This window comes from Carica papaya, chromosome 8 (genome assembly GCF_054855325.1).
Source record: "Carica papaya isolate Zhongbai chromosome 8, ASM5485532v1, whole genome shotgun sequence".
NCBI lineage: Eukaryota > Viridiplantae > Streptophyta > Magnoliopsida > Brassicales > Caricaceae > Carica > Carica papaya.
Genome location: NC_142316.1, coordinates 34,159,669 through 34,174,170, shown reverse-complemented (window position 1 = coordinate 34,174,170; position 14,502 = coordinate 34,159,669). Strand labels below are relative to the sequence as shown.

Here is a 14,502-nt window from a genome sequence, read left to right as displayed (position 1 = left end):
AAAAAAAAATTTATATAAAATAATAAATCACCAAACCACATGAACTGAAAGTGTCTGGAACTAAAATCATAATTTTCCAACTATTGCTTGCTTATCCATTGACGAGAAAATCAAATGTGCTTACAATCCCAAAAAACTCGTTAAGTACCGATGTTAGCTATCTGTAATGCAACACAGATTTACTTACATGAAAAGATACAGTAAAATTTACATAAATTTCAAACATTTATTTGCTGCTGCCACTCATTTTCCAGCCCTGTATTGCACTAGAAAGAATATGAATCGAGGTTTTCGCATGTATGTTAGCTTGCTACAATAGCAGCCACAAGACCCACACGGTTGAACCGGTCCGGCGGATTGGCAATTCTGTATCGGGATCAAACGTAGCATCCGGTCTGCTGCTGCTCTTGTGGTCACGTATCGTGATATAGAGAGAGAGAGAGAGAGATTGGGGGAAGGGCGATTACGGGTTTAGTTAGTTCAACGCATAATGAACCCGCTCAAGTAGTTGCACCACTTGATTGACAGGGAGTGGTGAAGAAGAAAGTTGTTTCGAGCTTGATTTAACGGTATCCAAAGAGCCCAGTGGCAATGATAATATTGAATCTTGTTGCAAACTTGTAAGCTCCAAGAACTGAGCCAGCATGTCACCATCTAGTATCTGTGGTACTCCAGGCTGCAATAAACCAAGAGCAAATGCAGAAACAGTGTGATAAACCAGAGGCGGGCAGGCAAATGTAAATGCACAAAGAAGAGTCTGACACAGAAACACAGATTTTTTTTTTTTTTTCCGGATATTTTTATGTATATTATAGGCAATGGAACATTAGCAGACATACAAAGAAGAATACATCGTCCGGAGGACAGAATTCATTAAAAAGCACCAAGAGTTGCCCCTCAAATACAAAAAAATACTGAATGAGCAAAATTTAGTGGGTGTATGGAATTTTTCTCATTCGTTGCTTATAAGCAACTTTAAGTGCCCTTGTCCCAATATTCGCAAAAACGTAAGGTTATTGTTAGATTCTTACGAATGACTTTGAGAAGTTAAAAGTAAACATTTTAATCTTAACTTTGTAGGTTCTTTTTTCTATCGAACTAATTGTCCTCTTGATATTCTCCTCAATTTGACCATATATACATAAAACAAAAATAGTAGCAAGTACTTGTAATAAATATTTATGTTTTCACTAATTCTTTAACAGACCTTTTTATTTTTCACAATCACTACCTTATCTAAATGTGTCACTGTTTATTTTTAAAATAAGGACCTATTTGCTTAATGTCACTTCAGGAGCTCCACTATTTAAGCACACCATCTTACAAATTAATCAAGAGGTCTATGATGTCCCCTAAAAGCTGCCTGTCAAGAGGAGCTTGTGTAAGCTTTAACGTGAGGGAAGAGATAGAAATAAAAATGCCACATATTCTTTTCCCCTCTAGTTAGATTCCCACAAATAATTTCTTATTCTTAGTTTTCCTTTTAATTTTTTCATGGACCTCTTTATCAATACCATGGATTATTTCTTCAGCAAAATGATCAAAGCAAGACCATATGCTCATAGTTATGCTATACTCTATTCTTCTTCTACATGTATAAAAGACATAAAAGCCGCATAAAATAAAACAATATTCTCTTAGTCCTTAATTTTTAAATTTAATCTGGAAAAATAATTTTACTACTTCTAGAAACAAACTAAACCAGCTTTTCACCTTACCGGGTTTTCACGACTTCGAAACTCATTATGATCATTTCCTAGAATAGGAGCAGTCAGCGGGTGAACCACAAGTCTGTCTTGGACAGCTGATAGGAGTTCATGTTCTTCCCTACAAAAAAATATATGTATCAAGTAAAGGGCTTGATAGACAATATCAATGGGTAAGCCAAAAGTGCCAGAATTCTTAGCTTGACTACAAGAATTTTGGCATATGAATCAAGAGATCCCACCAAATGATCTTTGAGACAATCAAATACATTTCTTTCAACCTTATTTGAAGTCAATGAGATCCCGAGAGAAAAAAGATTCTTTAAGCTCCAGAAAACCATGATATCAGCAATGGACTATCACCAACTCAAATTTGATTTTTGTAAATATACTGGGAGCTGTTTCCAAGCAAAACCATAAAGGTCTCTGTCTGATAAAGCACCATAGGACATGTTCAAGACATGTCTTTGTCTAGAGTGACCACTATATGTAAGAGGCTAGGTGTAACCACATCCAAACATTCATGTAACTGCCTAGCTCATCGTAAGCAAAATGTTTTATGTGATGGTATCCTATCAAAGAAGAAGGTTATTTTTGTCAGTTCATTCTCGTTCATACTTATGCCTCGGCTTAGTTTTGTGAACAAAAAATCAAATAGAAAAGTTCTACTCTTAGAGCTGATCAAGACCAATGTGCTTCTGGAATTTAAACTGAAAAACATTGGTCTATACATTTGAGGGCTAGGGGAAGGCGGTGTTTTGTTAGGAAAGAGCTAGCCTCTAATTTAGACAGTTAATTGAAGGTTCCCCAAAAATTGATATGCTCCGCTTCAACCAAATGCATTTTGCAACCTATTTAATGATGGATACCAACGTTGACATATTGCCCACATCACTCATCAAAACAGAAACTCCTAAGAACTCAAGATGAATAATTATGACCTACTCAGAAAATGACCGGAAGAAGGGTGATTCAAAAATTGCTTCAGGTTATTATTTTAGCTGTCTAGATGGTGATAATTCACTAAATATTGGCTTTATAATCTGATTCTGGTCCTCAAGCTTGATGACTGGATAAATAGCACTTTAATACATCTTCAGTTACTCTGGATAATCATCACTAGTAAACTAATATCTTTCCCATCACTAGATACCCTCTGATAAGTGTCTGGGTGAAAAAAATCATCAATCTGCTCAAGTGCACAGATCCATACCTTGATAAAGGAATGAAAATAAATATGCTTCCTAACAGTGTGCTGGCAATGATGGTGTTGTTTGAAGAGTCAGTATTTGCATTATGGCCATAACAACCCTTCAACACATCATCAGCTGGAAGTTTGTATATAAATGATCCCTGCAAGAGAACACTGACATCATTTTTTATGTATCTGACAAAAGAGGGAAAGGATAACGAAATCAAAGGTAAAGGTTAGTCAAAAACTAGAAAGTTGTTTAAAAGACATAAAAAATTCAAGTACATACAAGAAATTCAATTGAATAACGCAGCAGCTGTAATAAGTTTGCTTTAAAGGTGAAAGTTTCTAGTTTGACAAGAATCCTATCCAAAGTTGATTTCATAGATCATGTTCATAATTATTTCAAAAAATAAAAAGATAGATCACGTTCATAATATTTTGAACTTAATCTTTTTCCTCAGCTACACAAGTAATAATAGCAGTTTAACATCTTCCTGAATGTATCAACAGCAATTCATACTAATAACTTTTTTTTGAAATAAAAGAGAAGTATATTATTATGGACAATAATACCAAAGGGGTACCACCCGTATACAAAATAATTACATATCAGTCAAGTTGGTCAATGACCATATCAATCTCTTCCCAATCTTTCATGTTATGACCCAACAAAATAAAATCAAAAATGTTAATCCATTTATCTCTAATTTTTACAAAATCAGTTTCAATATTCTAAAAAACTCTCATATTTCTTTCATTCCACACGACCCAGAAAAGGGTAAGCAGAATGTCTGGAAAAATCGATCATAAGCACAACTCCAAATGTTGTTGGAAGTTTATTGTGCAATGACATGAACGGTCATCACCAATAAGATAAAAAAATTTCACAAGACCTTCATAGTAGACTGGAAATCAACAAAAGTAGATAAAAAGAAAGTGTTCACTTGTCAGGCACAATTCATGTTTGTTCAATGATAACAACTGAACAGAGAAACATGGTGAATACCATATTACATGTCCACACAATACCTTGCTACTGTGCTCTTCCTAGGACCATATTGACCACAGGACCATAAATATTCTAACTGTTTGTTTTATTTTATTAAAAAAAGAAAATTGACTAGAATTACCAAGAGAAGAGGTGCTCCATTAACAAGATTTGATGGAAAACAACCCTGAAATTAGTCAACTTAGCTTACCCTCAAGAATTTCTTTCGAGATGAAGTCTACCAAGATTCTTGTGCAAGATTCAGAAAACTTTTTAGCAAACAAAATAAAACTTTCCATTGTGCAAAACAAAATCCTTAATCTAGCAGTCAAACTCATCAGATTATGAGCACCAAGTGTCCCCACTTAGAACAACCAAACATTTGGGAAACTAAGACCAAGCATACTTTTTATGTGCTTTACAATAATAGGATAAAAGTAACTAAACTCATCATATGAACAGTGTTACGTTCATTTTACTAGGACACATGAACAGATTTAAAGAGCCAGTTTTAATCAGATCAATAAGAATCTAACAGATCTAATATACTAAATGCCTTAGTGGAAGAGCTATGGTGACAATACCTTCCTGAGGTTCATGGCTACTTCACCCATATAATAAGCACAGCTTAGAGTTAAGTTGCATTCGGGACTTGCATCATCTGGACGATGTAATAAGCAAATCAATATTACCATAGTATAGTCGTTTTTTAAGATAGAATAAGATCAATCCCCATACAACATGCACACTAATAAATATGGTATTTTCATGTGGAAGTATGTCTAGCAACCTATTATGAGCATTAACACCACCGCTATTAAATGATAGCCACTAGAAGATCAGGACAGCCAAATGAAGTGCACATTATAATCAGTAATAAGAACCACAAAAACAAAACTCCAAATTGGTATTCTTGTTATTTAGGAAAATGTTTCCCTCACCACCAAAGAGAAGATTAATATGATTTTTCAAAAAGATCATGGACTGAGAAGCCATTTATTCAAAACTCATCTCTTGCCATTTCTTTGAATTCATGCAGACCTATTCCTACGCAATTCTTAAAGGAGAATTCCATAAAAATTTCTAAATGCACAGAGGAAGCTCAGGTTCAGCCCAATTGTGGACAGTTTCTTTAGCCAGAAAAAAACTTCGTCATAGAAAATTTAGGCTGGTGGACTCCATTGGTACCTCTAAATGATCCTCTCTCTTTCCATTTAAAAAATAATTGACAGAAGGCTATGGTCTTGACATTTTACTAAAATGATGCCAATTACTTATTAGTGGACCTGAAACAACAATAAAATCAGTTGTGCAGGGAATTAGAATTTGAAATACAAAGATATCCATGAAACTGTAAAATCAGTGCCCGGTGATTCCATAGAAGGCTCAAGTTACATCACCTTCTAAATGATCTGGAGATGACAGCACAACAATGCTCCCTTTACGGTCTGACACAGCAGCACTATTGACATCCATAAGAACGCAATCAGCAACTAGCCTCAGTGATGGATCACAGAATACTTGCTCCAGTTTTCTAGCACCCTTGTGTACAGGAAGCATAATAAAGAAGTTCAAAATCAGAACCAACAATAATAATTCAATAGGCCTAACATAAAGAAAGGGAAAAAAAGCAAAAACTTAGAAGTTTGCAATAGAAGGCATCAACAAAGGCACAAACTTTAAACTACTTGCAGAAACCCTACAGAGACTTACCTCATGGTAAGAATAAAAAAGAATACCATCGCGACAATCACCAACAGCTATCCTGGTAAAATGAACAGTCAAGGACACTATCATAAAACGTGTCCTTCCTCCAGCAAACTTTTTCACCCTCTGGTGGGGGTTATCATTTGTAAAACCACATACATAAAACTGAAAGAAGAAGACCAGCATCTACGTAAGTAATTATCATGTAAAAGATCATTGACCCCTTCAAGTTCATGAATCATCCACAAAAAGGTTTTGGAACTTACTTTGTTTCCAGCAGAGGCCAAGAAGTAGCGATCAAGATATGGACAGACTGCAAGTACCATGCCAGGCCATGTGGTTGAGGACACTAATCGCAACTGCCATGCTTCAGTTTCTTCTAGTTTGATTCCATCACAGCTAGTGTCATCTGGGCTACTGCAGATACTACTGCTTGACAGCTGTTCTGCAGCATGTCCAACAATTTCACGAAATGGCGAAGTTCGTTGAGAAGATGATCCTGCTTTTGAGCCTAATGTCATTGAACCACTATCTGAATTTTGCACATGTTCGATGCAGAGGATGATAAGACGACCCTTGGTGCTGTGTAAAGGAAGTCCAGTAATGACTATATGTATGAGGTAGTACCCAAAATCATGCTTAACTCCGGCTGAATTTTAAAGGAAACAAAAAGGATAAACTACACCAAAGTCCTTAAGATTTGGTATAATTAAATTAGGACCATAGATTGTAAAATTAACACTTAATTCTGTCATCATTTTACAGTTGCAAGAATTTTTATTAAAAAAATTATAATGGGCTCATATGCACTCTTCTTCAAACTCTTACTGTTATCTTTTCTTTACCATATATATTAAAAGCATTATTCTTTTTGTATCTTTTCAAGCCGCGTGGCCTATCATGCTGTTGTCTTTTATTATTTGACAGTCACATGAATGCTTTTTTTTATAGAAAAAGAAACAGCGAAGTGAACATTACAAAAGATACAGCCAATAAGGTATCCAGCCGGGAAAGACTAAAAAGAGCATAATTTTAAAAAGAACAAAGCATAACAAAACAACAGACACAGCACTGACCATAGCATCCCAATTCCTATATAGAACAGGCAAGGAAATATCCAAGTAATTCCCATGAGCCTTAGCCCAAAGGGAAGCCAAGGAGGTCATCTTCTCCAATAGGATCGCGGTCCCCAAAATGATTATCAAACATTCAATGATTTTTACTAGAAAAAGTGATCCTTTCCGTAGCAGTCCAGCCTTCACCCTAACCCTTAGACCACCAATGCTTGAACACAATCACATGAATGTCACATGATATATATTAAACTTTTCTTTACCAAACTTAATTGATATATATATATATACACACACATTTTTGTAGAATGACTATATTATCATTTTTCTTTTTAAATTGCAGATCCTTATTGTAATTACACTAAAACTTTAGGACTTCTCTGTAATTTACCCAAAAAAAAAAAGATATAGTGCGCATGGGCTTTCTGCTTGCTGTCTGTTTGCTGTTGCAAGACTTGTAGGCGCCTTTGATTTATAAAATTACCAAAATAGCGTATACAAATACTAATATAGATAGAAAACTTGTATAATAACCAAAAAGCAATTTATACAGAAAATTACATTTCACCCCTTGCGATGTGCTAATTCAAATTCACAACATATATTTGGAGTCGGACGGTAACACCTTGGTCAAATACTAAAAACAAAAATGGCAATAAAACAATTCTTAAAGAAAATATGAATACTTGTTGAGGGACTGGCCTAAAGTCCTCAACTGGCAAAACAACTGGTCACAACTAAACCATCCAATACCAGATAATCCACAATTAGCGTTATTAGGACCCACCATGCACAATGGGCTATCTCAACAGCCTGGTACTCTAGTTTTGGTAAGATACTCTGGTTTTAGTAAGGCAGCTGCATGACCATCTGGTTCTGGTCATAGCGGCTGCATGACTGTCGCAGCAATTGTACAGCCACCTTGCCCTGATACAGTGGTTGACACCTGTTCCTAGTTGCCAACCAGTGAATCCAGCCGCTGGTGGTGTGGGTGCAATTTTTAAAAAAGAAAAAGCTATTTTTTTCAATGAATAAAAATGGATTTATGCAGCTCTATTTAAGTAGAGTAGTGAAGTAGGAATTTCTGTTTGAGCTAGAGCTTAAATGAAGTAAAGAATGTTTAGTTAAACTGAGACAAATAAAGCAAAGAAAGAAAAGGGGAAAAAGAAAGATGATACGAAAGAAAGTAGAACCTCAAAAAATGACCAAAACCCAAATCAATTGCATTCTCTAAAGCCTAATTTTTCAGTTGATCCTCAAAAAATGATCCTTATCCATTCTAAAAAAGTCATGGAAACTTCAATATTTCACTATCAAACAAAAGTAAAATTGGTCAAATAAAGATAAAGGATCAGATTACAAACCTTTCAGCTTCACCACTCGGCATCATAGCTCGACCAGAAGATATACCCGTCCCAACTATGAGAACTTGTTCATTTCCCACCCTCACGAATTCCATTGACTTTCCAGTTTCTCCATGTTCAAGTTTAAAGGATGACAGCACTGAACCACTAAGGGGATCTACACAGCATATGTCAGATGAACATGTATCATTGGGCAATTGAGTTCTCATCACAACCAATAACCTGCTTTCACTGTGATACAGGACCTTCCGCAGTGTGCCTCCAAGGTGAAACTTCTGCACATTAAGTCTTTTACAGTGCACCATCTCTACCTACAGAATAATACAGGACAAATACAGGAGCCATCCAAGAATATCAGTAAAATTCTGTCCTTAAAAGACCTGACATTTAATAACAGTGACTTGAATTTTTCTAATCATAATCTAAATGCCTACATTTTTCGCCAACTTAAATCACCATGTGATGATTAATCTTAGAATTGAGATTAGAATTAAAATATATATTCACAAAGAAAATACTTACCAAATGCAGACAGCTCTCTGAAACAAATAAAATTCCCTTAGGGCATTCAGCAGAACATATGGGAGTTGCATGCGAGGAAGGTTGAAATGAGATGGAAGTATATGAAAGACTGTGCCGTGCAGTTTGCAACAACCATGGCCGATCACTAAGAGCTATCATGTCTGCATCAAGTGAATTACTAAAGGGAACCAAAAAAACAGGAGTAATACCAATACGGCGCATGGCAATTAATTGAAGATTAACAGGCAGGTCCTCCTTTCTCTTCTCAGATAAGTTAACACCACAAATTTCCGAACTAACAGAACTTGCATCCATTACCATGTCTTGGTTTTCCGAAAAAGGACCAGCGGAACCATAACAAGGCACCACTGACAAAGACGTAGAAGAGGTATGAGGCCATTCAAATCGAAGAAGCATCCCATTCCTTAATCCAGAAAGCACATAGAATTGATCAACTAAAACAAGCCTCACATCTTGAGGAATACAGCCACTAATAGTAGTTCCCAGAGTATTCGTCAAGGAAATAATCCCAGATGCAAGAACTTTTACTCCTTCATCATGTACAAATGACAGGATTTCCACTGAAGGCCTATGTGTGCCAATAACAAATGTATAGCCTTTGTCTACACCAACAGGAAGAGTAGTTGCTCGATTATTATCAACTAAATTGATGGGAGAAAAGGATCTCCTTTGACCAAAATGCTTTTCAGGCATGGAAATGCAGGATAATTCATGTTGCAATCTTACATGTTGCATTACGTAGATTTCATAATTATATGGCGATAGAGATCTAAAACCAAGAATCATTAAAAAACATGGATTAGAAGTAGCAACCACTATCAAATTATGCCCAACTGCTCCCAAACTGATAGTAACATTATCTGGAAACCAAGATGTACATCCTGGTAAAGGTGAAGGGATACCTTCAGAATGGGCAACCTTGGTAGGCAAGCAAAGTCTGACTGCCTTTCGGTGAACCTGGACCAAAAGACCATCATCTCCAAGGCCACATGCCAACGTACAAACATCAGACTGAAAACCAACAGAATCAGTGACATCAGTAAAGCTCAAGCCAACTGATAGTACCCTAGTCTCCTCAACGAATGACAAGACAAGGAAAGAATGATAGATATCAGTCATTTTCATCCGAAGAGCCCAAGCACCAGTTATGCCTTGATAAATAGGTGTGGTCCTCAACAGCTTTTCTACACTGATACCACTACGAATAACCCTAAGTGATCCCTCAGGAGCTGCTCCACAGCAGGCAAACATTTGATCACGTTTCTCATCATGGTGATCTACAACAAACATATCCAAGATTGGAGCTATGTCTTGAATAGGACTCATGTACGATAGCCTTTCATTTTCAACTTTCAAAACCATCCCATCCCCCATTTCTACAAGGGCAGCCAAGAATCCACCTTCGACCCACAAAAGTGCCTTGCATGGTAGACCTTTATACAGACACTCAGATAGATTTAGTTTGGGAAAATCATGATTAAAAGATATTTCAATCATGAAAAATTCTCCTGTATCTACACAAAAAATCATCCTTGGATTCTTCCTGTCATCTTTCGGTTCCCAACTCCACGAACATATGAATTTAGAGTCTGATTTTGCATTGCTACCATCACCATCTATACACATCGGATCATAATCCCTCAGCTCTAAGAGAGCATATGCTGCAACATTAAATAGACCTTGATCAATATCGGGCATTCTATATGACTCATCAGAAGAATTTTGTTCTTCCACTGTAGCAGGCAAAAAGTTCAAGCCAATTCGGTATATACAACGAGGTTTGTGAGCATCTCTAAGATCCATTAAGAGAGCATCACCGACCCTAAAGAGAAAGGCAAATCCATAAGAATGAGGAACTTCAACAATGCTATGTGCGAGTGGCTCAGCTTCAAGATATTGTGAAACCAAACAGATAGAATGGTCTCTAACATTCCATTCGAATAGCCGTAATTCATTCAGGAGAAATTCTTCTCTGTAGCACCAGACATAACAACTTGTATTTTAGATTAATTAAACTCAAAGAGAAAAAAGATACTAAGAAAATATTTAACTAAACAAGAAGACAAAAACTCTTAAGTAGTTATCACACATTCAATTCTTGTACCTTTGCATAACAACAGCTAGAACAGGATTATGATCCTTATTTGGTTGACTAGGATCTTTTGAAATGAAGCACATGCTCCATATTGTACCAGACATTCTAGTTCTCTGCGTGCTTCTTGTGGTAACTGCATCCTCTTTGTCAGGAGGATAATATATTCTCTGCAATGAAAAAAAAAAAATACCCCAATTACTTACAACAGTGTAAGCCTATATGATTAGTCTGCAATACTTCACAATACAATAGCTACTCTAAAAAGTACCACAATAACTTAGATACCTTATCGATTATATCACTTGTAGGAGACATTGAAAGGGAAAAGAGAGCAAACCGGTCATCTTGTGCACTAACAGCAACAAAACAACCACTGTAAAAGAAAAATTACAAGTCTTGAGCATCAATGGCAATTACAAGGACGTAAATCTTCTAGCTCTGCAGTTGAAGTTATTAGTATGATTAGAAAGCGGAAATTTTCTAATTTTTACACAGAAAAATCTATAAGGAAAAACAAAAGAATAAATCTAATTTGGAAAACATTTTCATGCTGACCACTGAATTCTGCTTAAGAGTGCTCGGGAACAATAATTATACACTTCTAAGTCTCTGTTTGAATATCTCATTAAAAGACACCCCTTTATCACATTGTCAAAGTGTTTTAGAAAGCTCCAGTTCTGTCAAAGGTAAAGATGTTCACATAGATAGTCATGCACCAAAAGCTCCACGCTAACAAGATGCTACAAGTCTTAGCATCCTCACTGCGCTTTATCTCCGGATATCTGGGTCATGTGCTATAGAGGAGGGGAGTCACATTCCCACATAGTCCTCCATTGTGAGATAGCTTAGAAGATTTGGACAAATATGTTTAGCTTGTTTGAGTCACTCCTCTTATAGTTGAGAACTTCTTAGGTGTATACATCGAGCGAGAAGGGTGAGAAAAAATCAAACTGATTGTGACAAGGGGCAATTCTCTCTAGTTTATGGACCTTATCGCTTGCAAGGAATCCAGAAAATCTTCAAAGATCAATGTACAGACTTCCATGAACTATAGGAGAGAAGGACTACTCTAACATAGCCATTTCCAATCTCCACCGAAATTCAAAGATATTATCTCTGAAGAGGCCGCATCTTTGTTCGTTGGTTTTGGATTTCGCTTGTGTTTGTTTGGTTACTATAGTTTGACACGCTAAGGAGGATGTCTTATTCTCCATTTTGTATCTTGTTACTCCCTATTTAAAAAAATTATAATCTAGTATGTCTGGGCAATGTATGTGTATGAGAATGATGTTGATGATGGGTAGTTGGTTAGTTGCAAGACAGGTATAAAAGGAGCAAGGGTTCTCAATTGAAAGGCATTACTAATCAATGAAATCTCTATTTTTGTAATATCATGAAGGCTTATATCAATGGTCAAAATTTTTAAAAATACTAAGCGATCATTGGAAGTATATCATCTCCAACCTAATGATAAAAACAAGAGCTTTTTTGCAGAGGTTAATGGAAAGCAGCCAGAATTCTAACAGATTTTTCTTTTTTGAACTTCCTAAACAGAAAAGCAACTTTCCTGGAATCTACAGATAGCATCCTTCCAAGCTGATATCTTGTGTTCCCTGGATTGGATAGTTGAACATGTGCCATTGGGAAAAACCTACGTCAACAGTCAATATTAGCTATGGCGGACTTGAGTATCCAAAGACAACAGATGAGTATAAACAGAGAAATAACCAGATTAAAAATTTTTCTCCTATGCACAAATGAAATATTCAAAGAAATGAAGAAAAAAAAGACCTGCGCATTTCATTGCAAAATGTGAGAAATGAGAGTTTCCCTGAATCAGAAACAACAACCAAGAGGTCCTTTTCCTGCATCTACAGGAGAAAGCAAAAAAAAAATTGAATCTGAACACTTCCTACTTGACAAGGCCAAGCTGAGCACACATAATCTAAGAATTATAGTAGAAACTTCTTTCATCCATTAAAACTAGTTATCTAACAAGGAGAAGCAAAATCTTATCCTGAAATAAATCAACATCTCAAGGAGATTCATATAGGGTGTCCATCAAGAGAAAAGCAACCAACAAACCTGAGTATTTTGTCCACAAGACTTGTTACTTCGAGGAACAGTGTGAAGATCCTTTATTGTGCCAAATACAGCCTGCTCGCATACAGATTGGACAATCCCATCTTCACCAATGAATACCAATTCTATTGATGTCTCCTGAACAAAATTCCATTATAAACCACACTGATTGAGTCATTAAAGATAATAATTAGATAACAACCATGCTAACCCAGTACCTTACAGGTTTGCAATAAAATCATTTACATTACCATATGTTTTACATTGGAAAGAGGAGGAAACTGCTAGGGAACAAAGACAAGTTCCAAGAATCTAACTCCTTATTGCTATAGTGAACAGTACATGTAGTGTATGCCCTTTAATTATTCGGCTAGCATAGTCATGTTTTCAACTCCACCGAATATTCAAACGCCAGAATTATAGCCAACTCCATAAAACATTAACATCATATGAGCAATAAATCGAGAAAGTCGCAATAACGCTGCAGACGCAAAACATTATATACATCCTTAATTGCAAAATTTCAAATTCTTTGTCCACCATATCTTAAACGTACTTCGGACTTCTGTAGCAGACCAGACCAAGCTTCAATAATCAGCAAAACAGAATAACAGACCAAGCTTCAAAAAAAAAAAAAAAACCCCTTCCTCCCAAAAGATAAATAAGTTCTTAGTTGACCTCTTTTGTTTTTTGAGCATGTTACATTACTTTGAAACCAAAACCAATTTTCTTGCTATCTAGTATAAACGTATAACTATTGAATCAATAAATGTACGTATCACTCGAAATGAAAGTAACGAAGAAAACGACGAAAGTGAGGAAAATGAATACGGCCGACCTTGCCAAAAACGACGTCGAGAAATGAAGGGGAGCGAAAATGACCATAGGCGACCTGGAGGACGACGCTGCCTCGAAGAACGCACTTGGCGAGGTAGTGAACGCCGTGAGAAGCTGCTGATGAAGACGAACCCGACGGTCGAGATTTTGCAGTAGAACACTCTTCCTCTGAAACCGCCATTACAAGCAACTAATTTTGCTTCTCGAGTAAGGGGTTTTCTTCTATTCCTTCTGTTCGTTTCCGAGTCTGTTTGGATCAATGTTTCTAGGGCTGTCGTCGTTGCCGCTGCTGATGACGGTCTTGTGCTGGGAGTAATTTCATGATTCCATGTGGCGCTCCATGGAGATTACAGGTGTAGACAAACTGAGAGAGAAAGCGACTGCTGCTTTGTTCAGTCGGATTACATAGGAGAATGATACAGAATGGAGTTGGTAGAGAATATGGATCATTTCAAACTGAGATCAGAACATATGAACACTGAACTACCTATTTCTTTTTTCTTTTTCTTTTTTCTTTTTTTCGGTAAAATAAACTGTCGACAACCGAAAAAGGAAAAAAAAAAAAAAAAACTGAAATTTTACCGATTAATTTTTTTGGTATTCTACATATTTTATTTTCTAAATAAATAATAATAATAAATGAATTTTAAAATGGTAAATCTTAAATATGTTCATTAAATTTCTATTTCGAAAGTAGAATTTTTAACATAAGCTCCTCAAATTTGTATGTTTCTTTTAAATTTTATATTTTAATTATTTAATAAAAAATTTAATCATAATTTGCATAATTAATATATAATTAAATTAATTTATTATATATCCAATTCCATAATCATAATTTTGTAAACTACTTTGTATTTCGCCTATTAAAAAATTCGAATCACTAAATATATAATTTGAATTTTAACATAA

At 35.9% G+C, this 14,502-nt stretch overlaps 1 protein-coding gene across 4 annotated transcripts; it reads right to left on the bottom strand.

The window, feature by feature from the left end:
- Positions 1–69: 69 nt before the first annotated feature.
- LOC110811685 (Cleavage and polyadenylation specificity factor (CPSF) A subunit protein) lies at positions 70–14,086 on the bottom strand. 4 transcript variants are annotated; one of them, XM_088210273.1, is made up of 15 exons: positions 13,592–14,085; positions 12,757–12,891; positions 12,463–12,542; positions 12,242–12,322; positions 10,957–11,047; positions 10,681–10,838; positions 8,556–10,548; positions 8,034–8,344; positions 5,863–6,178; positions 5,603–5,761; positions 5,290–5,431; positions 4,474–4,550; positions 2,920–3,059; positions 1,719–1,827; positions 70–676 (listed from the first exon to the last, which is right to left on the bottom strand). In XM_088210273.1, the coding sequence occupies exons 1-15, from the start codon at positions 13,769–13,771 to the stop codon at positions 476–478; spliced, it is 4,173 nt and encodes a 1,390-aa protein (XP_088066399.1). In that variant the 5' UTR covers positions 13,772–14,085; the 3' UTR covers positions 70–475. The 4 variants fall into 4 exon arrangements, with proteins under 4 accessions (XP_088066399.1, XP_088066402.1, XP_088066403.1 ...); XM_088210275.1 differs by having other exon boundaries at positions 503–676; positions 1,714–1,827; positions 13,592–14,086; XM_088210276.1 differs by lacking the exons at positions 12,463–12,542; positions 13,592–14,085.
- Positions 14,087–14,502: the final 416 nt, after the last annotated feature.

What these genes read in the sequence shown, in the direction of transcription:
- LOC110811685 (XM_088210273.1), bottom strand. Translation starts at nt 13,771, where the DNA reads ATGGCGGTTTCAGAGGAAGAGTGTTCTACTGCAAAATCTCGACCGTCG. An exon ending in CAGAGAGCTGTCTGCATTTG is followed by an intron (nt 8,345 to 8,555) that starts GTAAGTATTTTC and finishes ATTATTCTGTAG; the next exon opens with GTAGAGATGGTGCACTGTAA. An exon ending in TGGCCTCTGCTGGAAACAAA is followed by an intron (nt 5,762 to 5,862) that starts GTAAGTTCCAAA and finishes TTCTTCTTTCAG; the next exon opens with TTTTATGTATGTGGTTTTAC.